Source organism: Micropterus dolomieu, linkage group LG08 (assembly GCF_021292245.1).
Source record: "Micropterus dolomieu isolate WLL.071019.BEF.003 ecotype Adirondacks linkage group LG08, ASM2129224v1, whole genome shotgun sequence".
In the NCBI taxonomy this organism is placed as follows: Eukaryota; Metazoa; Chordata; class Actinopteri; order Centrarchiformes; family Centrarchidae; genus Micropterus; species Micropterus dolomieu.
The window spans coordinates 16,794,047-16,820,982 of record NC_060157.1 but is presented as its reverse complement, the minus strand read 5'-3'; the positions used below and the strand labels follow the sequence as shown (position 1 = coordinate 16,820,982).

The following is a 26,936-nucleotide window of genomic DNA, read 5'->3' as shown; positions in this document are numbered from 1 at the left end:
TCTTTCGGGCACTGCAATCCACACTCGTGCACACTTGCGGCCTTTTTTGGGAATGGTGATAATGGAGAGTACATGCTATCTAAAAAGTTATTAATAACACAACAAGGGGTCCTAAAGTCTCTTCCCCACTACACAGTCTGTCCCTTTACCATTAGAGACCTAGTGTTCCTTGTTAGTGAAAGCAGGGACCTCTCCTCTGCTGCACAGTGAGTCCCTCCATCAGCTCTCTTTCACCATCACTCCATCTGATCCTCAGGTAAGTTTCACAAACACAGTATTTATGCTATAAAATGTTGGTATGAAGCTGTGAATAAAGTGGTGAGAATGTGAAGAGTAACAAAATTTCTGGGTGAATATTTGGAACTGTTTAATGTTCAGATTCACTGCTGCGCGCCTGAACCCTCCCTGCCATGTCTGACAACGAGGAAGTGGTGGAGGAATATGAGGAGTAAGTTGAAGCCTGTTTTCATTTTTATGGATCATTCAAAAGCTATTGGCCTTGCCAAATATGCACAATTCTAATGCTTCTGCTTGAATATAAATGAACATGTGGAAATTTAAAAATACACCCTGTTATACAAGTGTTCTTAGACGGACACTAATGATAGCTGTATGTTGCTGTAATGTAAAGACAGATTGCTTTTGTATCAGATTAATAATGAGCATGCGTGTTTGATTTTTTGCAGGGAGGTGGAAGGTAAGACGTCTTATCATGTCTCACCACATACTGTACAGTGTCAGTACAGCATGGAAAGATGTGATCTGCTGATAAAACGAAAGCCATGACAGACATTTTCTGTCTGACCTGCAAAGACATTTTCATTGTTGTGGCTCCTGCGAATGAAAATGTCAAATTGATTGATGAATCACATGTACATCAACTCAGCATACAGCTACCATTCCTGTAAATCTTGTTGTATATACAATAATAATATCAATATAATAGAGCAACAGTTCTATATTTTTAACAGGATTTCTGCATTTTTAGCTGATGCTTGAGGCTTATTAGTAATGCAGCACAAAGTGTGTTTACACCAAACAACCTTTCTTGAGTCAAAGAACGCAGTTGGTAGATTTTCTGTAAAATCCACAGGATGTAAAAGCTATTTCTTCGGGGTCTTGATGTTGATTTACTCTTCCTGTTCTACTTTTGCTTGTAATATGCTGAATCATGAGAGCAAAAGTAGTTGTGTGTGTGTGTAACATGTGTTACACACACACACAACTACAGTTTTTATTTCTCAATTTTGTGATTTGTATATTCCTCCTTCCTGGCTGGATGATTCAGAAGAGGAGGCTACTGAAGGTATGGGAATAATGCCATTTACCAGAGTAGCATGCGGAGCAATGATGGACACTGGGTGCCTGTGGTTAAATTAAGATAACTATGGCTAACATTCATGAATGATTATGAATCATTCATGCTGGATTTGGTAGTGCTTTGAACGAGTTCTTACTTTCTTTCTTTATCTCTGTTTGAATGTTTCTGGCTGCTTTGCTGAGCTGGCTGGCTTTACTAAACCACTATGCTTTTGCTCAGCAGGGGAGCAGGGGGTAGAGGAGGAAGTGGAGGAGCAGGAGGAGGAGGAGGCAGAAGAAGGTATTGCTTGTGCTTTGAGCTGAAAGTATCTTCTTTTTAAGACACCCCGTGGAGGGTAAATGTCAGCTGTTTCTGTGGACATGGTGCCAGTACCATAACTTTTGACAACTTGACATTTTAGTCAGAAACATGTAGTGTGATGAAGCTCCCAGTGCACACGCACAGTGTCTTGGCATAAATGTTATTTATTCCATAAAATGTTCTGGCAGGCTATCAAAGGTTGCAGCACCTCAAGATCCATTCAAGTATTATTGAGAAACAATACTTGAGCTGAAAATATCCATTTAACATTTGACAAGCAATGTCAGCAAGGAGATAGGTATGTATAGAGGATGAAAAATTACTTATTCATTAATAAATAAATGCTGAAATAGCTAAATAAATAATAATTAAATAAATACAGAAAAGTATTTCTATTTTTATTTATTTGTGCATTTACGCAGCATTTATAAGTTGAATGAATTTCTATATTTTATAATTCATTTATGCATTCATACATTTCTTATATTTCTCAATTTCTATGTCTGTATGAGATGATGGTATCAACATCACTTTAATAAAGCAGGAAATGTCCTACATGTATGGATTTATTTAATTATATATTTCTGCATTTATTTAATCAGTGATAAATAAATATACTATTTTATTTAGTCATTGGATTTATCTATTTGTTTCAGCATTTATTTATTTATGTATACATTTATTTATGATAAATAGAGTAAGACTGATGCGACTATTAGCAGAGTAAGCTATCAAAAGCCAAAAGAAACATTGTCTGAATCGGTCTCTTAGCTGTCAGCAATGGAGAGATTTTAGAAAGTGTCACCTGATGGGATCACATAATTGGGACTTTGCCACGCACGCATGCACGCACACACGCACACACACACACACACACACACACACACACACACACACACACACACACAGACAGACAGATCTTGAGTGCTGTCTACTTTAAATACTGGAGGTGGGTATCTCATTCTGAAGTGATTACTTGTTATCTCTCTGCGAGGCTTTCTATGGTCTTTGAACAAACTGTCAGTTAACAACTATTCTGTGAAACACAATCCAACAACCAAACATAATGTGGATACATCTCCAAAATGTGTGAATAAGCTCCAGCAATAGTAGGAATGAGGGAAAAGAGAGAGAAAAAACATTTAATTAGGCATTAGGTTTTAGTTCTCTCATCTCATTCCTTTCACCATGAACTTGTGAAAAATGACAGATCATTGATGAACGATAGTTCGAAATAAGCCAATGAGTCAATATCACACCCTGTGAGTGTCAAGATTTCTCACTGATATGTCACTATGTGCTGTACAACTTCATTCTCTGCCAGAAGCCGTGCAGGACGAGGACAATCCTGTTGCAGAGGAGGAGGCCAACGAAGAACAAGGTGAACGGTTCAAAAGTGGTTGTTTTTTGAGTGTAAACATCTAGTCAGTGTAGTTACTGTGTCAACAACATCCTAGTGTAGTATTGTATATGTGTTGACAACAAAATAATGATGAGAAATTCATTCCTTCCGTAACCACCCATCAGTCAGAGATAGACGGGAAAATAATCTGCTATCTCAGTCACACTTCACTTTGGTATGTGACAGTCTGCAGGTAGTAGATAAGTCCAAACCCTACGGGTTTTCTTCTTCTGTCTTAGTCACGCCAGACACAGCCACTGGGTGAGAGTAATCCTCAGGCGTCCCATCCCCCCCAGCCCAAAAGCTTTTGCTTTTCAGCTCATCGGCTATGTTTAGTTGCCAGTCATATGAAACAAGGTGGGATTTTCAGATTCAGACTCATCTATGCGTTCAAATCAATAAACGCCCTGCGAGGCTTCTGTAAACTGTCACCTGATGTGTTATACGCAGTCTTCACTTTGGTCCAGACCACAATATCACAACAACCATTTTGTGCGGACATTCATGGTGCCCAGAGGAATCCTAATGACTTTAGTGATCCCATTATTTTTCCTCTAGCGCAACCATGAGGTTTATGCTAAAGTTTTCTCTTATCCAGGGAAATACTTCAGCATATATACTGGCAGGACTGCCTCAAAATTATGAACAGACAAAATGTTAAGCAGCCTTTTCATTTAGCACCTTCAGGTCAAGATTTCCAGTACTTTCCAGTAACTAATGACATCAGCTGTACTTTGTGTTTTGTGCTAATTAGCAATGGTTAGCATGCTAACACACTAAACTAAGATGGTGAACACAGTAAAACTTATACATTAGCGTTTTAACATTGTCATTGTGAGCATGTTGGTATTGCTGGAATCCTTTCTTTGAATGCAGTTTTTCCTCTTTATATGGCCTTTGTTTAAATGTTTATTGTTCTTCAGAGGTCAAAGGTGCCATACCTTCTTTGGCGAGAGACTGCTTATTATCTAAACAACCACTCTCACTTCTCCAGAGTGCTATTTATATATGACACACACACACACACACACACACACACACATACACATACACACACAGTACTTGACATTCTCAGTGCTCTATTTTGGCCTTTCTCTTCTTTTCATGAACTCTAATCTATCATTTTTGTCTGTCAGCACTCCTAAAACACTACCATTTACTCTCCCCTCATACACTCATTTGACACACTGTCACAGGCGCTCACAAACCTCTCAAGCATTTTGTTTGTTTGTTTCAGATGGAGAAGGGGAAGCAGAGGAGGGAGAAGGTAACACTATTTATCTAAAGTGCATTAAAATAAACGTTGGCACGCCTTACAAATTGTAAATGAGTTTTTCTTTCATGTATCCATAACCTGACTCAAACCACTCGTTAGCCTCAGATGAACTTTCTGAGATAAGTTTACACAGCCCATACACAGGCTCCATTGTAACAACTTGTTGGCGTTTCCTGGCAGGATTATGAAATGTTCGGGTTTGTTCTTAGTGATAGTGTGTGTGGTCTGGACTAGCTCATTGGTGTTTTCCCTTTCAATATTATTTTCTTTCTCAACAGAGGAGGAGGCCAAACCAAAATTCAAGTGAGTGACAATCGTACACACACACACACACACACACACACACACACAAGAAGTTCTTTCTTCTACAGTGCTGTTGTTTGTTTAATCTGTACAAAGTTACTGCGCCCTGCCAAGAAATAGTCTGGCTCAGAAATTGTAATTTTTACACTTTCATTTTTGTGCGGATTAAACTAAGGTGCTGGTAGGTGGGCTTTGTAACCTTTGGACAGAGCTAGGCTAGAAGTCTCGAACTCACACAAACATGGTATACATATTTTTAGATTCAGTATGACTTACACTGAGGAAATTAGTAGGCTATGTCCAGTGTCTATCCATCTATAAATTTGCTTATCACATTAAATCACATTAAAAAACAAACATACGCCCCTTATAACTCCAGAACTTGCTTGCTCTAAGGTTTGTTCAGCATCAAAGTAATGCAGTGATAGTTGTACATACATGGATACATAGCTAATAGTTTGGCATACTTTTAAAGGTGTCCAAAATGTAAACAATTTTAGGCTAAAAAACGGGACTCAAGTTGTAGTTATCCATAGCATACTTCCTGTTTATCCCCATCAAAAGCATTATTGTAGTTGGAAAACTTGGTGCATGAATATTTAAAAAATAGAAGTAGGACAACGAATAACAGGAGTGATAAAATACATATAAAATTATTTTTATGTTTCCCTTTACATATTTTTTGACTTTACTGAGGCTAAACTGAACCCTAAACCTGAAAACAATCTAAATCTAACCTACTCACCTTGGCTCTAAATCTCATCCCCATGTAACTTTAACCATAGCCCTACCACTAACCATGTTACTGTATAATCAATATATTAGTCATCAGTGTAAAAATGGCATTAGGTGAACACAGAATATAAATTAGTTAAAAATTAAAATTTAAAGTTTAAGACTCGGGAGTTGGTTGTCAAAATGTTAGACTTTTCATTTGTATAACAATCACTCGTTCCTGTCTTTGTCTATATTACCATGGTTAGTTTGAGTTTATCCTGTAACAGTGAGTTAAATAAAAAGCTATTCTAAAGCAAGGAATACCACACAATATAAATATAAAGAAGTTGCTTATAAGCATTCATGACGGGATTGGTGCCAGACATGCATGAAAGGACATATGATTGGCATGTTCAATTAGCTCAGCTTCGTCATCATTTTATCCTCATGTGACTGTGACTGAGGATTTTTTTTCCTTTTCCTTCACTTATTGTTTTTTTTTATCACCAGGCCATTTATCATGCCCAACCTCATCCCTCCTAAGATTCCAGATGGAGAGAAGGTGGATTTTGATGTGAGTGACAGAGCGGCGCCTTTACTTACAGTACATACTGTTCCGTGTGTGCGAAGGTTTCTACCTAACGGTGTATTGTGTGATTTTAAACACCAAACGTTATGTTAGAATTGATATGTCAGTGCTCGGCCTTTCCTAGAGTTATTTTTGCTACTTTTCAGTGAACTAACACTGAAGCCCCATAGTTTTTACCCTGTGTAGTCATTTTGTTTTAGTACAGGGGCCTCATTTATAAAAAGGATTTTGATTTTAAGGATGACTTGCACAGAAAAAAAACACTTATAAGTAGTTATAAAACCTTACTTTGATGTGGAAATGATCTCTAAGTCTAGACTTGATGCAAATCATTTCCTGCTGGTTATGAATTGGTATTGCAGTTTGGCCATGTCTGTGGTGAACTTTGCGTTAGGTTTAAAGGTGTGAGGAATTAATTGCCAGATTCAAGGTGCTTTGAAGTAAAATTATATGCAGTGTTCTATGAAAGGTGTGTCAAAATAGTAAAGTCAAGTAACCATGGCTGTTCTTAGAACCTGCCTAGCATAATCAAGGTTTTTAATGCTCAGTATCTTTTCGAACGTAAGCACACACAAGTTTAAAGTATAAATCTAAGAACATTTTTATAAATGAGGCCCCAGGTGCCCCTTTAATTTGATGTGATGTGTCTTTCTGTAATGTGGAAACCAATGAAAAATAGACCCTTACCATGGAGTACAAGAAGCACTGAACCCCTGTGTCTGCAGGATATACATCGTAAAAGGATGGAGAAGGACCTGATGGAGCTTCAGACTTTGATTGAGGTCCACTTTGAGAGCAGAAAGAAGGAAGAAGAGGAGCTCATTAATCTCACGGAGAGGATTGTGAGAGCCCCACACTATAGCTAATCAAATGTTGACGTTTTCACATGCACATAATGTCAAAGATCTGCTTTGAGGTCTGTTCAGATGTGATGAACTGTTGTGCAGGAGAAGCGGCGTTCTGAGCGAGCAGAGCAGCAGAGGATCCGCAGTGACAGAGAGAAAGAGCGACAGAAGCGTCTTGAGGTACAGTCACATTCAAGCTGCTACAATGTCATTTATACTTCCTGCATTTCACTCCTTGTCCTCTTTCTCTCTGGGTCCATGTCTCTTTAGGAGGAGAGAGCTCGTAAGGAGGAGGAGGAGGCCAAGAAGAGAGAGGATGATGCGAAGAAGAAGAAAACCCTCACCAGCCTCCACTTTGGAGGCTACATGCAGAAGTTGGTGAGCAGGTGGAGGGTTCTTAGTGGGTTTTTCCTCCGCCGAGAGGTTAAAGTGGTCTGAGTCAGGTTTTATTTCACTCTCCAACAGACAGAAAAACGGAGTGGTAAGAGGCAGACAGAGAGAGAGAAGAAAAAGAAGATCCTGAGTGACAGACGCAAACCTCTGGACATCGAGAACTTGAGCCAGGAAAGACTTAAGTATGTATAGAAATATTGGCATTTTACTAATAAGTAAGATGAAGTTTTTTTTTTGTTAGGGATATTCTTGATGAAACACGAGGCGATGGAAATAATCCCTCAACATAACAAAATACAGCGCCATTTCCTGTATCTGTGTCTCACAGGGAGAAAGCTAAAGAGCTGTGGGAGTGGATGTACCAGCTGGAGGCAGAGAAGTTTGAACTGCAGTATCAGCTCACCCAACAGAAATATGAGGTGTGGGTGCCACAGTATACCACACATATCGTTGATTACTAATAGACCTCGATAGAGTAACATTTGCATGTTTCCTTTGTTCCAGATTAATGTGCTGAGGAACCGTGTCAGCGACCATCAGAAAACGTAAGAAACTAACCTTTTTCTCTCTGATGCCACACACACTTAAATGAAAAGAACAGAGACAAAAAAAAACCAGTATTGTCACAATATATGGAGCTGAGGTTCAGATATCTGTGACTCATCTCCTCAGTATGACTAAAGGAAATGGCCCCAGAGAAAAAGAAAAGAACTCCCAGGTCCTTTCCCTCTCTCTGTGAACATCGGTTATATGCATTACCTCCTGTTTTCATAGGTTGACTCCCTGTGACTGTATATTAAACTCCTGTAGAGTTGTATCTCAAGTGCCCCTTTAAGGTTTTAGTTAGGATACTCAAACAAAGTGGGTTATGGTTTTGTGAAGTTTGTTCTTTGGCCTGAACCCAGTTTTTAACAAATTATGTGCCAAACGCCTCTCAGTGTTCATGCACACGCCTATTGCCCAAGGTTTGAACACAAATACAAATGTTGCAGTTAGGAGAAGATCATCAGGTGCTTGTGTTGATTTGTTGTCATGTTGGCCCTTTGAGTACTCATCACTATGGCATTTTAAAGTCAGAAATGCACACCGCCCCTTCTCTCAGTGACTGTCCAGCTCTCGTTTTACTCATCTTGAAAAGTTCACGAGCCCCCTCCCCCGAGGCTCTACTGTAACTAGGTGAACTGGCTGTATGGCTGGGTGTGGCAGGTCAACTGTCACACCCGTCACAAACACACTAAAACACTGCACAGATATGAGCATACCGATGAACTAATATATTTCTAAACTAGCTTTTACATCAAAAATTTTATAAAAATTGGTCTGCAAGCAACATCTGGAGCTAGTTGAGAGAATGACATATTTTATAAATACCACTCAGGTGTGATCAGAAACACAGCACCAGGAAAGCTCTGCTAAGGGTCGCGAATGATATTCTGATGCATGCCCTGGTGAAACTGCCATTTCAGTTCGATTTGTCTGCAGCTTTTGAGGCTACTGATCATGCTATTCCAATTGATTGGCTAGAAAAATGGATTGGAACATCTGTTGTAGCACCATACTGGTTATTATTTATCCAACCAAAATCTGTTTGTATCCGCTGACAAAGTATCCACCCGTGCTTTTTGACATGTGGGGTGTCTCAGGGGTCAATTCTTGGACCCATTTTATTTTTATATGTGTCTGAGCCAGGCTGACAAGGTCATGGGTTTGAACCCGGGCCTTTCTGTGTGGAGTTTGCATGTTCTCCCCGTGTCTGCGTGGGTTATCTCTTGGTGCCCCGGCTTCCTCCTACCATCCAAAAACATGCAGGCTAGGTTAATTGGTGTCTCTAAATTGTCCTTAGGTGTGAGTGTGAGTGAGACTGGTTGTTTATGTGTGGCCCTGCGATTGACTGGTGACCTGTCCAGGGCGTACCCCACCTTACACCTGATATAAGCTGGGTTTGGTCCCCCTGGCGACCCTGTACATAGGATAAGCGGTTGACGATGGATGGATGGATGGATGTGCCTGAGCTTTTGGCCTCATGTGACTTCTCTTTGTTTTCATCAGATCCAAGAGGACCAAGCGAGGCCTGAGGAAATAGACGCTGACGTGTTGAGTGAGCAGTGTAATGATCAGCTCCATCCTGCAGCTGTTGCCTCAAACAATGCCCTGGGTTTTTTGTTTTTTTTGCCACACCCCAATCCCCGTTTCCCTAATACCATCACCTACAGTTCCAATAATATACAGTTTTTCATCTCACTCCGTAGTTTTCCATATTCCCATCCTTTGAATTAAGACTGTGTTTAAGGGTGTAAATAAAACCATCTAAGTTCAATTGTTTCCTTCTTTTCAGACATTTGTGTACGGTTATGGCATGCGTTGGCACTCAAAACTCTAGAGAGTAAAATGACTCAAGACATGAATGCTCAAAGCCTGAAGCAAAGACAGAAAGAGAAATATCCCTACTCCCAGACAGGCTCCGACATGACTGGGACTGACATGATGCACCTTGGGCTAACGCCCAGACCTCCACCCAACACGCACACACACACACGCACACAGCTGAAAGAGGATGAATCATTTGCATTTACCTGTAATCTAGGTGGGAAAGTCTTTATGAAAAAGGTAGTTCCTCTTCCAACTGCTTTGTATCAAAAGCTCATCTCAAAGTGAATTTACATGACAGCACTCTTGGTTTTGATGAGACATGCAAACTAAATACCAATTAAGTCATCGGTGTGACTCTTATGTGGCCCCAGACATACTGGAAAAGTTACAACTTCTAATGAAACAAGCATTTGATTCAGTGGTAGTATGATTTATTACTTTGTGGACAGATTTTTCTAAACTTTAAATTAAAAGCACACACACAAACCTACATGCTGTAGTTTAAGGATGGAGTTGCTGCATCTCTGTGATCTCTATTTCATTTTTCAGCACTCCGCTACTCAGGAGAGGTACAAGTTTCAAATCTGCTATATTCTAAAATAATCTAAATCAAACAATATGTTTGCAGGTATGAAAGAGAGAACAGAGACAACAATTGACAGTGATTTGGTGGTGTTGCCTTAACAGATGCAGACGGTGTCTTGTCCTGCATGCACTTGTGCAATCTGATCAGCAGCTAAACTCCTTCCCACATCAATCACTGGAGACCGGGAAATTAAACACAATTACCAAAGTTGCTAAAATATAAATGAGTCTCACGCAACATACAATGATAATTGTCTGAAGAAATAACATAAAATATATGTAACCACACAACTATGATGCCGTAGTATTACTGTAGCTAACGGGATCGCTGAAAGATAAGCAAGTGTTCTTACTCTATGAACTTATTTCTGGAGTTTCAGAATCCTCTGACGCATCAAATGATAATAAACAGCCAGTCAACTTTAGCGAACAGGAATCAGAAAGGTTATCTAAATCTAAAAATGTAGAAACTCATTTTGTTTTTATAGTTGTTTTGTTAGTCAGAGAACGGTGCGAGCGCACTCACACACTATACAAAAACATTGCTGGAATGAAAACTTGGAGCCTAATTAGTTCAAGAGATCTACAAGAAATGATGAACAGAGAATCCAGTATCTTCCAACATTCCTATTGTGCAAACATCAAATATGCACATATGAACTTTTTGCTGGCACGTTGAATTACTTTAAAATTGGTTGTTGAAAAAAAGACCACCAGTTGCAATGTTATTTCATATGTGTAATTTATTCTATGAACAGACTGAATAACAGTGAAAGCTCCTAATTATATGCCACACACACATTTCTCCAAAAATACATTTTAAGCAATACTGACATGACATCAATCTTCCCCGAGCCAAATGAACCTAAGCATGACTATATGTCTCAAGACTAAAAAAACTGTCTGCCGTGGTGTATCGTCGGAGCCATGGGGAATCGCCACAACAATCTCATCTTTTCATAAAAATACTTAATAGTAATTTTTTCATACTGGGTCTTAAAACCTGTTTTTTCAGTAAAAAAGACTGTAGTTTGGTATGACAGCAGATATCCCGTAATGAGCCCTAAAAAATTTATAGGTAAGGTAGCAAAATTGACATATTAGATGGAGAACCACAGGTCCAGTGTGCGGTATTTAGGAAGATCTATTGACAGAAATGCAATATAAGAATGTGTCGGCCACAGTAGCTTCTCCTACGTGCTTGTAAAAGGAGGGCGGGGTGGTGACAGATGGTGCATTCAAATGGTGTCAGAAAAATCAGATTTTCTAACCTAGACCTAAAATCTTTGTTAAAAAGAGGGAATAAAGTGTACATGGGTCAAAAAGAAGTATACAGAACAGTATACAAATATAATATATAAGAAGACACAAATAGTAAAAACTTTCCCAGGGTTAGTCTATATTATATAAAGATATTAAAATAGGACCATATGAGTCACCTCAACACTAGATGCCACTAAAACTTGAACAATTAACCTTTAAATATTACATATTCGAATGCGTAGCTTCTCTCACCTGAGGTGGCCCACACAGATCATAATTCATTACAATTATGTTCAAGGGCACAGCCCCTTCATTATCTCTTGTGTGTGGTCTGTTGAATAAGATATAAGAACTCTGAAAAGGCTCTCACTATGCAGCCAGCAGCTAACACAGACCACGCCAGGCTTCTAGGGATTTTCCAGCAGACGACTGACTTGCTCCAAATTTCTGTACATAGTTAATGAATGAGCACCAGTCTTGCCCTACTGTTACATGTTGTGTTCTATATTCCAATCCTTCTCTGTCTCCAATTCCTCTGTTGATGCAAGAAAACAAATTATAATGAAAAACAAGCCAACAAAAACAACATGTACCATTTTTAAAAGTTCAATAAGCAAGTTAATGACAAAGCAACAGAAAATAAAAGACTTGGTACTCTTGGTACTGCACTTTAAAGTGATAGAGAAATATGCTTTTTCACTCTCTTGCCTTTAGAGTTAGATGAGTAGACTGATGCTGTTCTCATTTCATTTAACAATTAAACAAACAAATTATAATGTGTAAATCAGTGAGCTTTAGAGGGACAAGTAGGTGGACTTTGTCACTTTTGGCTAGAGCCAGGCTAGCTGTTTCGGTCTGTTTATTCCTTTGTGCAACGCTAAGCTAACAGCTTGCCTGTTGTAGCCTCATATTTAATGTACACATATGAGAGTTGTATCACTATTTATATCAACTCTCGGCAAGAAAGCCAACAAGCGCCTTTCCCAAAATGTTGAACTCAAACAAAGTAACAGAAAAATTCAATAAACTGCATTAGAGATTAAAAATGTTCATGTGGAAACCTTGCAAATCCAAGTGTTTTTTTTTCTTACTTCAACTGAATCCATTAACTTCAAGAAAGCAAACAAAAAAAAAGCATATTTAAAATAAATGTTATCATCATACTTTATATAATTACAAAGCACATTCTTTAAACGTACAATATTTCTTCCGATAGCAACCCTGTATTTTTCTTATTACTTTCATTGTTGGCTGCTCAGTCATCGAGGCCACAACAGGTATCTTACCTTTCAGGCACTGTAGACAGACACATTTGCCATTCATGAATCTAAGCAGTCACTGCATGCCTTAAGTAACTTTGACTGCAGATAAAATTGTTTATCTACATTGTGTGTTGTGGTGTGTTGTGGCTCTCAGGCTATAACAACTGGGTTTCAGCACATGCACACTTCACCTACCATAAACACACTCAGCCGTTTATGTACACAGACAGAAACATATCCACGTTAAATACATACAACACTACAGGATTATTCAAGAATTTTAAAGCTTTTGTCTAATGTATGTTCAACATATGATTGACTCTTAATCGATAGGCTCTTTCAACAAGGATATCATGTGAAGAATGTAATTCGGCTCTCCTTGTCACAAGGGTGTGGCCACACCAGTGTCTAAACATGCTGGTTCCCATCTGCAAGCGCACACAGGAACACATGCAGGAGAAGAGGCAGACAGAGAGAAAAAGTTGTAATCCTTCTGACACAATTTCTGCTTGTGTCGGCCCTGCTGAGCCTTTAAAAATCTGAATACATCTGAATTCATGCAGATACAGGCATTCAGAAGCAAGTCGTACCTCTCAGGCTCTGCGCTGCTGTTCCACTTGTTCATCACACTTACTCAATAACTTGCACCGACTTGTGCATTGCTGTGGTGTTGTCATTCACAAAAAGCGATTTGGCCATCCCCAGCTGTGGATCAAAATAAGAAAGAGGTTAATGGTGTTGCACAGATGGAAGCGCACGCACGCACACACACACACACACCCTTGCTCTAATTGTGAGAGGAAATGTACCTTATTGAGCCTCAGGTGAATCATGGCAGTGTGGGTGTTTTTACCTCTCTTGCCAGCTTTACTTTTCTGTCACTTTTTTTAATGCCATGTATAAGCATTGCTACTGTTCATTTTATTGCTCGTAGTCATAAGAACATTTCAAGAACATCCTTCATGTCTTGACCTCGTCTTCATCTAGCTTCCTTTTTACATGTATTACTCCTCCCATAATAGACAGCGAGCACTGAAAACCAGTCTGCCTGGATTCCAATGTGACTGTTCCTGTATTCACTGAATTCTTGGGTGGGGCAGGAGGGAAGGGAAAGTCAGTGTGTGAGCCAGAGGAGTAATATTAAACACCCACCCACTTCAGCAGCACGAGCATGTGCTAAGCTTTTGCCCAACACATGGATACAATAGGTTCATGTTGTATCTGCCTTTGAGAATGAAGCATACAGTCAGTCACGCTTGTTGCATTTCAGTTCTTCCTAATTTACCTTTTTCACAACACCTTGCAAATTCTTCTCGTTCCATAAACTGTAGAGCAGCAGGGAAGCTGCTTTTCTGCTTTTGGGGAAAGCCCTAGGACAAAACGGCAGAGGTCATTAAGGAAGAGCACAGGCGAGCACAAACAAGAAACTGAAGAGCTCACTTGCATTTGTACTTTGGAAACTTGACAGAGAGGCAGATTTAGCAATTTCACTATTACTCTAATGCATAAATTTATTCACAGAATATGTTTCTCTGGTAAAAAGCAGTTCCAAATGAAACTGTTGACAACATGTCCTGTGAACTTTCCAGAGTAATAGGAAGACTGTTTCTGGAAAGAGGTATTACTGTTGATGTCTTATGTGTTTTTTCCAGTGCTGTGTGCACCACAAAATTCCATTCATAGCCATCACATTAGAGTGCAGGCAGAAATCCCAGACAGATATCAAAACAGGGGTTAGATAAAACTCAAAAGGATCTGCAAACCACTAGTGGCGAGTGGGAAGAAAAATGCTGTTTGGTATTTGGGTGAACCAACCCAAAGTCCCAAGTAGGTTAAACAAACAGTTTCACTGCTATGAAAGCACAATCTCCCACACAGAGATGAATAAATGAAAACTCACCCGTTCTCGCTGAGGTCAGCCACTGATGACACCAGTTGATTATTAATGACCTTTTTGCTGACCTCGGTGTCCGCCAACATCAGAGTCCGTACTGTGCTGCAAGCTGTTGAAATACTTTCGTCAGACTTTCCCATCTCCGTGGGGCTAGAAGACAGGAGGCTGGTGAGCTCAGGCAGAATCTGCTTTGCTACAGAGAAGGAAACATACAGGAAATCCATTTTATGTGGACTAACTCAACGTGTATGCATCCGCAACACCGCTGCCTGCAAAAACAAACATCTCATGTCAACATGTCATGCTCTTCCTTACCCATGGTGGTCTGCAAACTGCTGGTCCGGGACATGTTACCCAGCAGGCACATGGCAGTCTTCTGCAGGCTGCGGTTAGGAGACTTTATAAGAGTGGGCATGTACAGCAGAGCCCCCAACTTTTTAACCAAAATCTGGCTCATGACACTGGACCCCTGGAACAGTAGAAAACACAATAAAGAAGGAGGAAAACACACTAGCTCCCACTTCACTATAGAAGTCCGTAATTATACCATATTTGCATTGTGATACTGAATCTAGCTGACTTTGTAATAATTTGACATTTGCATGACTCACTTTCCTTTCTCCTAACGTCTTCTTTCTTTCTCTAATAACCTCTGAATCCCTGGAGACAAAACTCCACCCTTTCTCACAAAACCATTTTTCTTGTATATTGCGCTGTTGTGTCATTATTCCTACTGCCTCTTTTAACTGAGATAATCCTAAATATCTTAATACCACACACAAAGGATAGGCCTCATATTTATCTTCTTGGCACTCACCGCTCCCTTGCTGGCAGTGAGGTTCTGCAGGGTACCACAGCAGGCTTCCAGGGTGGCATCTTTCTGCGACGAGCCCAGCAGGGCCAGGTAGGTCTGCATGGCTTTGGGGTGGCACAACCACTTCACACCTGACGGGGCGTCCTCTGGCAATCCCCGAGCCACATCAAACGAAAACTGAGGAGAAAAGATGGGGGGTGGGGGCTTAGATTAAAGGCCCGTCATGATTTAGCCAACAAACATGGGTGAAGGTGTGGTGGCTGATGCCCACCTGCTTTTGAGCCTTGCTGCTCTTAGGGCTGAAGCATCCAATTGCGGGGCTTTTCTTACTCCCAGGTTGGTCCCCAGTCTGAGGTTGGAACTTGCTGAAGCACTCAGGGGACTCAGCCTCCAGTTGGTAAGTCAAGTTATGGAGGATGCATGCACAGTTCTCCACAGACTAGAGGAGAGGAGAGGAGCGGTTATTAACTACACAATCTTTTCATCACCATTTTCACTAGTAGTACATTAAAGGTCTTTTCTCATATTTTTGTTCATTATGACGTTTGGTCGTAATGCCATAGCATAGCAGATCTAGTTTTTTAACTTCTCTGCCATTTCTATGTACATTTTCCAGTGTGTTTGAAGACAACTTGGAGCAAATACAATATGATAATCTGATTCTTATGTGCACGTTTCTCAAGTGCAGAAATAAAAAAAATATAGCTGTAAGAGACAATAATCAGGGTCCAAACAGATAGTGAAATTTTGAATCATTTTTAGTGCAGAAGACCAGATGCAAGTGACATGAGAGATTAAAACAGCAGAAGACTTGATTCTAGGCCAAGCCGTTTTTGAGATGATTGCGAAAACATAAATTTATTATTACAGCATCAGGATTTGCCCAGTTTGAACCCTGGACCTTTGTATCCCCAGAGAAGACAAACTGACTGAGCCACTGGTGAGAAGTGTTTTCCACACACCTTCTCACAAGTTATGACAATGACACCACATGTGCCAGATTTCTCAAAAGTAAAAATGCTTTGACAACAGTCAAATGTTGGTGGAAAAAAAAAAAATAACAAAAATCACAAATCATTCTGTTGGTGTCAAATATTTTGGTGACATTAGATCCAACACTGAGCAAAATTTTATGCATGCACTGAGTAGTGACCATAGATTGTGCAAACCAAATTTTGTACGAATCCATGCAGCCAAGATATACAAGATAAATAGAAAAATAGAAAAGATAGATTTATGGCACAACATCCCAGGACTGCTCAGCGAAACTGAGAACTAGCACCCGAATGCATGCTCCAAGTATGGTCAGCAGGTGGAACTTAAAAATTTTTAGCCAAAAAAAGAAGAAAAGAACGAAAGAATAATGAGAATAAAAACAGTAGTGTAATGAAACCAGTGCACTTCTCATTCGGTTATATCTGCCCCTGGGACATCATTCGCCACACCCTCTACCTTTAATTCAGCTAACCTGTTGCCACTCCCTGAGTGGCTTTTTCTCTCTCTCTCTCTCTGTCAGCATCTCATCTCTCCAATCAAGCCTCTACAAATGCTCAGACCTGCCACTCCCACTCTGCCAGATCGAGCCGTTACATACCAGTTTTTGCTTTTTTTGCATTTTGTTCTTGTCATTCTTCGAGACGATCCTGTTCTGCATTTCCCTCGCAGACCTGCCTGTTCTCATCTCCAGCCCCCGACTCTTCTGCCTCGTCTAATCAAGCCTGCTGCTCAGCTCCACCCTGTTTCCCCCCTCTGGATCCCTGCTCACTCAATCTCCTTAGATCTCACTCTGGAGCTGGCCCCAAACTGCCCCTTGCCCCAGCCCCAGCCACAGTCCTAGCCCCACAGCTATCCCTAACCTGGATACCATCATATTGTACTCTGCAATCAATATTTTAAACGTCATTCCTGTCTCCTCTGTGGCTGCATTTGGTTACACCAGGTCCTGCAGCCCTTGTAAACCATTCACTGCCACTGCCATGTAATTAAAGGATGGTTTAGGGGTAAAGGGTTTGAAATAATAAATGAAAGTAAAAAAAAACTAGAACTGCAAGCAGTTAAAAGCGGGGTCCAAGTCTCCCAGCGCGAGCCGCCCCCCTGACCCCGCGGAGGGCGCGTGAGTCGGCCTGGGCATCCCGCCGCTGCTCAGGGGGCTCGTGGAGAATAAACGACCAGAGTTTGAAATGAAAGGGCAATGTTATACAGGCCTTTGGGAAGTGGTGCCGCACAAGATCCCCAAGTTTGATGTTGATCGGGCATTCCAAACCGAGGCAAAATGTCCTGCGTTTGAAAATGCCATTGGAATGAATGGGATTTAGTGAGAGATTTCAGCTTCAATTTTAGCGCCACCTGTAAGTGGACTTGCACGAAATTTTTAAGGTGTCATCAGGGGCCCATGGGGAAGAATTGACCCAAATTTGGTATGAATGGGACCTGTGGTTTTGGAGATATAAAATGCATGTAAGTCAATGGGATTTTTTTTTTTAATAGCGCGGACTAACTAGGGACTAAGTGTACCAAATTTTGCAGAGCCCCTCAGGGGGGCATTCCACATGAGGTCCTCAAGTTTTCTGTTGATCAGCCTTTCCATGCCTGAGATATGTCATACATGCTGTTTTTAGCGTTTTTGCAAATATTTGTTAGCTTGTAATTGGGACATTTTTTGTCAGATCAAAATTCCCTCTACAAACTTTGTTCGGCTCGGTCCAGAGATGGTCCGTGCCAAGTTTCATGTCGATTGGACTTGCAGCTTCGGAGGAGTTAATTAAAATAGGTTTTCCAGTTTTCGCGAAATGAAAACGTCATCGCACAGAGGCATGTCCTATACTATCGGAATCGGCAGCATCCCCCAAACACGTAGACGTAAGGTTTATCAATGTGCAATGTAGTGAGCCATAGTTATCCTGCAAAATGTCCTTTGGTTGAAACTCCCATTGAAATGAATGGGGTGTTTGAGGTTCGATTATAGCGCCACCTTTTGGTCGAAGTGCACCAAATTTTTAAGGTGTCATCAGGGGCCCATGGGGAAGAATTGACCCAAATTTGGTATGAATGGGACCTGTGGTTTTGGAGATATAAAATGCATGTAAGTCAATGGGATTTTTTTTTTTTATAGCGCCAACTAGGGACTAAGTGTACCAAATTTTGCAGAGCCCCTCACGGGGGCATTCCACATGAGGTCCTCAAGTTTTCTGTTGATCAGCCTTTCCATGCCTGAGATATGTCATACATGCTGTTTTTAGCGTTTTTGCAAATATTTGTTAGCTTGTAATTGGGACATTTTTTGTCAGATCAAAATTCCCTCTACAAACTTTGTTCGGCTCGGTCCAGAGATGGTCCGTGCCAAGTTTCATGTCGATTGGACTTGCAGCTTCGGAGGAGTTAATTAAAATAGGTTTTCCAGTTTTCGCGAAATGAAAACGTCATCGCACAGAGGCATGTCCTATACTATCGGAATCGGCAGCATCCCCCAAACACGTAGACGTAAGGTTTATCAATGTGCAATGTAGTGAGCCATAGTTATCCTGCAAAATGTCCTTTGGTTGAAACTCCCATTGAAATGAATGGGGTGTTTGAGGTTCGATTATAGCGCCACCTTTTGGTCGAAGTGCACCAAATTTTTAAGGTGTCATCAGGGGCCCATGGGGAAGAATTGACCCAAATTTGGTATGAATGGGACCTGTGGTTTTGGAGATATAAAATGCATGTAAGTCAATGGGATTTTTTTTGACGTCTTTAATCTGCAACAACAGCGCCACCTATAGGCATATTTGGATCAACTTTGGTGCATGTAGTAAGGGCACCATGCTGAACAATTTGGCACTGGTTTATGTGAGTGTGACTTGTGGTTATAGAGGAACAATTTTATTGGATTAAATAGTGCCACCTAGGGGCGAGTTGCACCAAATATTGCACAGGCCCTCAAGGGGGCGTCCCATATTAATGCTCCAAATTTGGTGTCGATCGACCATTCCAAAGCGAAGATATGACATCATTTGCTGTTAGTAGCGTTTTTCGAAAACGTTTGCTAGCATATAATTGCGACATTTTTTGTCGGATCAAAATTTCCTCTACAAACTTTCATCAGCTTGGTCCAGAGATAATCCGTGCCAAATCTGGTGTCGATCGGACTTGCGGCTTCGGAGGAGTTAATTAAAATTTCAATTTTCGCGATTTTGCGAAACAAAAGTTTAGGCGGAAATGGGCATGGCCTATACCATGAGCTGGATCCCCCGAACGCGTGGATATAAGGTTTTTGATATACGCCTTCGTAGGCGGGAGTTCCAAGCCCAAACGCGTTGACCTTGCTTATAGCGCCCCCTAGTGGTAGACGTGTGCGGATTTTTGCGCCTACAAGAAGAAAACCTTACAGAGCTGACACAAAATATATTCAACATCTGTCTCCCACTCAGACAACACATAACCAAACAATACCTCCAATCATACTACACTAGTTCATTAAAAGAAGCCTGTGTAAACACAGTACGAGCAGAGACATGGAATTAGGCACACACCCACACCCAAAACTTCCACAAATGAGTGGGTAGACATGCAAGCATCAGCTAAATATATACACACGCAACTCCGCCTGCAGTATTTACCTGCTTATGTGTGTGTGTGTGTTTATGGATGTGTTTGTCAGCATTCCAGTGTGCATACATACATTGGGTATGTATGTATGTGTACTTTTTATTTTATATGCATACATGTATTTAAGGACATATGTAGTATCCAGACTGAACTAACTGAGAGACACAGGAGACACATGTTCTAAAGGAACTACGAGTAAACTAGAATTCGTCACCAGACTTGAATTCAACTGTAGCTGTTCTCGTTTGCTCACACATCCACAATTCAGTGTCAGAGGGATAGTGTGGGAAAAATGCTGTGAGCCAAGTTTAACTTTTGATGTTGCACTGTAGTGATACATATCAGTGCAATTAATGCCAGTTCCTCCCTAAAGCCCTTGACAGCAGTGTTGTAACCATAGAGTGTATATAAGAAAGGTTGTAACCAACTATTACTTCCTCAAGTAATTGACTAATCATTCTATAAGATATTTGAATATACTGAAAAATGCATGTAACAATTTGGTCAAAGTCCAACCCACAGTCCAAAACCCAAATATATATAGTCTACAATCATACACAATTGAGGAAATTAGCAAATCCTCACAACTGAGATGATTGATCCAATAAATCTGTCATTTAAAAAAAAAACAATTAATCTATTATCAAAATAGTTGATTAATTTGATTTAGTCTGTTGACTAATATTGTTTCAGCTCTACTTGACAGAATTAGTTTCACTCATCACTATGAGTCAAACTAATTCTGTCAAGTATAACGGTGGTGTGGAGGGGAGTGGAGGAATTTAAAGAGCCAAGAACTTAAAATAATTTCAAATGTTATCAAACACTGAAAAATAAATTTAGTTTCTCTGTAGTGGCCTATCAGAGGAGGACAAGATGGTCAAAAATGCTTAGATAATAATTAGTCTACAGACTAACGACTAAAGTGCAGTGCCCTGTTTACAAATACTAGTGGTGAGTTGGAAAAGGTTCTGTTAGAGATGAGAAAGTTCACCTTGTCATCGGGGTTTTCCTCTGCCACGCAGGACTGGATGTAATTCATGAGGGAGTCGATGAGGCCCCGGCACTCTCTCATTGCCTGCCTCTCCTTCTTTTGGGCGCAGCTAAGGTTCCTACACACATTTCAATCATTTATTTAAATCCACATGGAAACACTAACATGTTCAAAATATATAAAGCAACACAGAACTGTGAGTGCCTCAACATGTAACCTGCACCATCACACCCTGTTAGCAAACTTGATCATGGTGATTAGGCACGAGGTGGGCCGACGTTTCCAAAGCGTGATTTGGCAGTGGCCAATATTAAGTAGTTGCAATGATGTGTTGTGTTTAATATACATTTACATTAAATAACTGCCAACTAAGATAAACAGTCCTCTTTTCAGACTGATCTCAATAAGGACGTAAACCCTTCAATTTAGGTGAAAACATAAGTGTGTAGTGCACACATCACATAAAAAACATTTAAAGGTGCTGGGGGAAAAATAAAGGCAGAAATAAGACAAAGGAGTGGCTCACTGTACTGATTGGCACCAATACATTTCATTCAACAGAGCAATGTTTGGACTAGGAATAAAAACTAATTATTATTCTCACTATCAATTTGTCGATCAATTAAATGTTTCGTCGTTCGCAAATCCTCACACTAGACAAGCTGGAACCAGAGCATTTCATAATTATTGACTCATTGATTAATAGACATCACAGAACCTTGACAAAGATGTCTGTGACTGTGATCAAAAAGTTACTCTATTTAACTTACTGGCTGATCTCTGCCTTCATGAAAACCAACCATGTAAATAGGCACAGAGGCGCTGATCGTAATTAAATGTTCTCACCGCAGGCAACCTGTGGCACTGTAGAAGACATCAGGGTGTATGTTGTTGTTGATGCTGTTGTCTGACCAGGAGGTAAATGGCAACACCACATTCTCAGTCAGGGCGGGCAGTGCTGTAGCTATAAGTTCTTCCTTCAGCTTATCGTTGGAGGACAGGTTCCATAGCAGGCCTACAAATCATGATGAAAGTACAGTCAGAAGCATTAAAAGCAAAGCCATTTTCGAGGTGATTGCGAAAACATAAATTTCATTATTACAGTGTCACCTTGAGGTCAATGAATGCAATTATTTGTGTCTGAATAGTGGATGAAATATTCAACCTTCGACTTAATATGACCTCAGTGAGTACTTGAAAACACACCACATGAATGCCCCCTTGAGCCAATTTTGATTTATGAGCATCTATGTACAATTGGCAAAACTTAGAGACAAACGTAAAAATGTATAATTTCAAATAGTTCAGATCAGTGAAGTCCATAGATGATCCTGCCAAAGTTTCAGGACAATTGGCTTAACGGTTTCTGACATGTTTTCGAAATTGGATTTTGAATTGCAACCCACATTTTGGTGAGGTTTGGCAGAGAAAAAGAACAATGAAAAATAATGAGTACAAAAACAGGGTAGTTTTTGTACTCGTAAAGTGAAAAAATAAAAAAGCATTATGTTGTAAAGCACATGTTCTTGCTCAGTCTATGCAATATTTTTCCCATAGGGTAGCTCCTAAGACATATGTTTTTTTAGAAAAGGCCCACTAGGCCACCCTTTTACCCAAGATTTTGAGGTCATGTCCCAATAAAAACATCCTACCAGTGATTTGTTTCTGGGTCTCAGTAGAATCTGTCTCCTTCAGTAGCTGCAGGGCCTTTGCTATACCGCCACAGTGCTGAACCTCCAGCTTGTTGTCCTCATCTTTGAACACTAGGTTTCTCAGAGCCCCAGCAGCAGACTGACTCACCCCAGGGTTGGGGCTCCGCAGCAGGGATACCAGAATGGGGATACCCCCTAGTTGGAAAATCTGTGACACAGAAAGGTGGAGGGAACGGGTGTTGAAAATGGGAGACTTAAGGCATGGCAATGGATTGCCTAAAATGCAAATTACAAGCAGAACAAGCAGCCAAGTGTGATGATAATCGCTTTCTCCTCCATTTCCCTCAAGGCAGGTTACAAAAAGGTCTTCAAAGAGTGTTCCACCGATTGTGTCACCACTATAAGACAATCCTCACACAACTGTGATGTGAAAATAAACAACACTGCAGTGCATGTGTACATATCTGGAGGGGGTGTCTGTGCATTTTAGGAAGAAGCGTTTACAGTATATTAGTGCGCGAGTGTTTGGACCTCCTGCTTGGTGCGCTCCTCTTTGAAGGTGAGGTGGTGGATGAAGCTGGCTCCACACAGCTGAAACTTCTCTTCAGGGTGAGACAGGAATTCTAAAGCCTCGTCTAGGGTCAGGTCTGACATGTTTATCGTACTGTTCACCCTGCAGTCGCAGGCACAGGAATGGAAGAGAGGGTTGGAAATTAGATATTTAATTAGTCTTATGCCATGACTTCAGTACTGATTTAATACAACGTAGGAAATAGTTTTGGATGCATTTTAAAGAGAATGAGCGTATTGCTCTTTTGTCACATTAGAAACCCAGACAAATTCATGGCTCAGGGTTAATATCTCTTTAAAATACTCTTGGCTGCCAGCAAGAGAACCAAAAATGGACAGTATCTCGCAAAAGTGAGTACACCCCTCACATTTTTGTAAATATTTGATTATTTCTTTTCATTTGACAACACTGAAGAAATGACACTTTGCTACAATGTAAAGTAGTGAGTGTACAGCTTGTATAACAGTGTAAATTTGCTGTCCCCTCAAAATAACACATCACACAGCCATTAATGTCTAAACCGCTGGCAACAAAAGTGAGTACACCCCTAAGTGAAAATGTTTTTGGGCCCAATTTGCCATTTTCCCTCCCCGGTGTCATGTGACTTGTTAGTGTTACAGGGTCTCAGGTGTGAATGGGGAGCAGGTGTGTTAAATTTGGTGTTATCACTCTCACACTCCCTCATACTGGTCACTGGAAGTTCAACATGGCACCTCATGGCAACTAACTCTCTGAGGATCCGAAAAAAAGAATGGCTGCTCTATATAAAGATGGCCTAGGCTATAAGAAGATATAAAGATAGGAAGAAGATAAGAAGATACAAAGACAAGTGTGTCTTGCCTACAGTCAAGCATGGTGGTGGGAGTGTCATGGTCTGGGGCTGCATGAGTGCTGTCGCCATTGGGAGCTACATTTCATTGAGGGAACCATGAATGCCAACATGAATTGTGTAACACGATCCCCTCCCTTCGGAGACTGGGCCGCAGGGCAGTATTCCAACATGAGAATGACCCCAAACACACCTCTAAGACGACCACTGCCTTGCTAAAGAAGCTGAGGGTAAAGGTGATGGACTGGCAAAGCATGTCTCCAGACCTAAACCCTGTTGAGCATCTGTGGGGCATCCTCAAACAGAAGGTGGAAGAGTGCAAGGTCTCTAACATCCACCAGCACCATGATGTCATCATGGAGGAGCAGAAGAGGACTCCAGTGGTAACCTGTGAAGCTCTGGTGAACTCCATGCCCGAGAGGGTTAAGGCAGTGATGGAATTAATGTGGCAGCCCAATTTGGACATTTTCACTTAGGGGTGTACTCACTTTTTGAGGGGACAGCAAATTTATAGTTATACAACACAACATTTCTTTAGTGTTGTCACATGAAAAGATACAATCACTTTTTAACAAAAATGTGAGGGTTGTACTCACTTTTGTGAGATACTGTACATATAAGATGTTACCCTTATCCTGTACATGTTTAATGCTACACATGTAAACCACTTCTTAATGACTGAAAATGTCAGGGGGACAGGTGAACTCACGCTGATTGCTGCTCTAACTTGGATGTTTTCATGGTACCCATCTTGCCATCAGTTTGAGACAGGGCAGAGGGCGGCTGGACGATGCGTGTCTGGCTGCTGGTCATCTGAGTGCCATTGGTTATGGAATAGGTGCTTTGCCTATTTACTCGAGCCTGGAGGGAGTGCTGGCTCTGGGCAGCCTGCCCTTTGGCTCTCTAAAAAAACAAGAGCAATGTACAATGCTTATACAGTATGGTAGTGTGCAATGCAATTTTATCTTATTTGTTTGAATAATTTATAAATTAAAAACCACATGGAAAATGTTTACTACTTTACTACTTCAATGACACTGCAGTTTAACATGAAAATAACTCATCACCATAACCATAGGTACAGGAGCAGGAGAAAAAGGAGGAGCCAAGGCAGGGTCACTGCGACTGGGTTTCAGCCCATTGGGTCTGTTGGGCCAGGTGGAAGCGTTGTTTTGCTGTTCCCATATGCCTGAGGTGCTCACATATCTTCCCCTCATGGCTTTAGCAGATAGAGAGCGGCTCTTCTGAGTATTCATCTAAAAAGAAAGAATATATGGCTCAGGAGGTTAAAATACAAGAAACATTCCTTTTTAAAATTGCACAGCACAAAATCACACAACCTAACAGGAAATCCATTATCTGCTAAATAAGTGCAAGCTTCTCTGTAGCAATCCAGGTCACAAAAAAAGGAGGGAGCAACTTTCCACAACAGCAGTTTCCAAAGAAATCCCCTGTAAACCAAGACAGAGGACCTGACACAGAGCCTGCATTCCTCTTCTTGTCCTCCTTTTCCTCAGTTTATGTTGAAGGCAACAGGACGCACCAAACAATCACACAAACCCCGGTAACACAATATCGGTCATTGGAGACTGACTCGAGCAGTAAGGTTATAACTGCCGGTGCACTTGAGCAGTTTCTCACAGAGGATCTTTGTGTGTGCAAGTCCGACAGAGCAGCCGTTAAACCTGTCTTCACAATCCTGATGTCACTAAACAGCTTAGTCTCACGTAATTACGCACTGTTTAGGTATCAATTTATTTTCACTTTTTGTTTTTTGTGTGTGTACATAACGCACTATTCAAGCGTAGCCGCAAAGTAATTAAGAAGAAAACTTGTTATAGCCTGAGCAAAATGACCGAACACGTCTTGCCAAAGCTTTAATGAGAAGTCATTCTCGCAATTAAACCCTTTTCTCCTATTGGCTTATTTGAAAAATGAGTCACAAATCTGTCAGAGAAGAACACTGCCATCTGTCTTTGAAGACACCGAATGTTAGTAAAGTGTGAAGTGTGCAACACCTGACATAAATATCACAGCTTTAGAACAATTTCTCACATTTAATCACAGCAGCTGACATCTTAAGACCTTTTGATTTGTGGAATTTGTCAGGAAGAGATATTGGATAATTGACACGCACGCACACACACACACACACACACACACGGCTGTGTGTACCCTCTCTCTTTTCAAACAGGACTGGTTGCTCAGTTACCACCATATGCTAGCTGCCAAAGCATGATAGGGGACAGATCTGTCAACAACACGTTTGACAAGAACTGACGTGAGCGTGTTTACTCTCAATGCGCTGCATGCTCCCTTCATTTGGGTACAACCGGAGTGAACCACCACGGCTCCTTACATCGAAGGCTGGACAATAGAGACGGATGCAAATTCAACAGAGCAAATACGAGCAGCACAGACAAACAGCAGGACACTTCTCTGTCTTATTTGGCGACAATCATTTCGTAAGAAATCCTAAAATATTACTTTTGCTGTTATTCAGATTAGGAAACTAAACAAATGAAAGCAGGATGTACCTGTGTACTACAAAATGTACCACCACTAATGTAGAAATCATATTTGAGATGATAATTATTGAAGTGATAGTGATGCAACAGGAAGGAGACACACAGACTGCATATCATCAAGGCATCAACCATGGAACCTTTTTTGTATAAAGAAACACAAAGTAATGTATGATGAATAATTAAGCAATGTAAGCAACCCAAAACTGCAACGCTGCAAAATATGATGCACACTTTCCACTAAATTTACTGTAACGCAGTCAAATTTACTATGATACAGTACATCAATATTGAAATGTAAAAGTGAGGAGAGATGTCACATCTCTTGCCAAAAGTAAGATCTGTATGTAAGAATCAGATCGTTAGTGATTAACACCACGTCACTAAAAACAAAACAAAGAAAAAAATTTGATGCAAATCGTATTTCTGTAACTTTGACCTTAT

The 26,936-nt window shown here is 40.7% G+C and overlaps 2 protein-coding genes across 4 annotated transcripts in view; one reads left to right on the top strand and one right to left on the bottom strand.

The window, feature by feature from the left end:
* The first annotated feature begins 158 nt into the window (after positions 1–158).
* tnnt2a (troponin T type 2a (cardiac)) lies at positions 159–9,463 on the top strand. Of its 2 annotated transcripts, XM_046056185.1 has the most exons (15): positions 159–256; positions 379–448; positions 687–697; positions 1,289–1,306; positions 2,946–3,002; positions 4,261–4,290; positions 4,578–4,602; positions 5,830–5,893; positions 6,634–6,750; positions 6,856–6,933; positions 7,024–7,131; positions 7,219–7,328; positions 7,475–7,565; positions 7,651–7,691; positions 9,196–9,463. In XM_046056185.1, the coding sequence occupies exons 2-15, from the start codon at positions 411–413 to the stop codon at positions 9,227–9,229; spliced, it is 822 nt and encodes a 273-aa protein (XP_045912141.1). In that variant the 5' UTR covers positions 159–256; positions 379–410; the 3' UTR covers positions 9,230–9,463. The 2 variants fall into 2 exon arrangements, with proteins under 2 accessions (XP_045912141.1, XP_045912140.1); XM_046056184.1 differs by lacking the exons at positions 159–256; positions 379–448; positions 687–697; positions 1,289–1,306; positions 2,946–3,002 and having other exon boundaries at positions 4,113–4,290.
* Positions 9,464–10,826: 1,363 nt separating this feature from the next.
* Positions 10,827–26,936, bottom strand: part of LOC123975672 (plakophilin-1) — a 21,877-nt gene continuing 5,767 nt past the window's right edge. Inside the window, exons 3-15 of one of the 2 annotated variants that reach the window (XM_046057336.1) lie at positions 25,041–25,223; positions 24,677–24,870; positions 23,099–23,240; positions 22,568–22,775; positions 21,762–21,930; positions 20,916–21,033; positions 15,606–15,773; positions 15,338–15,511; positions 14,836–14,989; positions 14,527–14,713; positions 13,912–13,996; positions 13,217–13,331; positions 10,827–13,054 (exon numbers count right to left, since the gene is read on the bottom strand). In XM_046057336.1, coding sequence (XP_045913292.1) covers positions 13,257–13,331; positions 13,912–13,996; positions 14,527–14,713; positions 14,836–14,989; positions 15,338–15,511; positions 15,606–15,773; positions 20,916–21,033; positions 21,762–21,930; positions 22,568–22,775; positions 23,099–23,240; positions 24,677–24,870; positions 25,041–25,223 — 1,857 coding nt within the window. In that variant the 3' untranslated portion in view covers positions 10,827–13,054; positions 13,217–13,256. Of the gene's footprint in view, positions 13,055–13,216; positions 13,332–13,911; positions 13,997–14,526; positions 14,714–14,835; positions 14,990–15,337; positions 15,512–15,605; positions 15,774–20,915; positions 21,034–21,761; positions 21,931–22,567; positions 22,776–23,098; positions 23,241–24,676; positions 24,871–25,034; positions 25,224–26,936 lie in introns of both variants that reach the window. The other variant, XM_046057335.1, reaches the window with a different exon arrangement.

Excerpts from the sequence above, each read along its gene's own strand:
- tnnt2a (XM_046056184.1), top strand. The coding sequence starts at position 4,128 with ATGAACTCTAATCTATCATTTTTGTCTGTCAGCACTCCTAAAACACTA. Across the intron at positions 6,751-6,855 it reads TTAATCTCACGGAGAGGATT|GAGAAGCGGCGTTCTGAGCG; the intron begins GTGAGAGCCCCA and ends ACTGTTGTGCAG. Across the intron at positions 7,692-9,195 it reads GTCAGCGACCATCAGAAAAC|ATCCAAGAGGACCAAGCGAG; the intron begins GTAAGAAACTAA and ends TGTTTTCATCAG.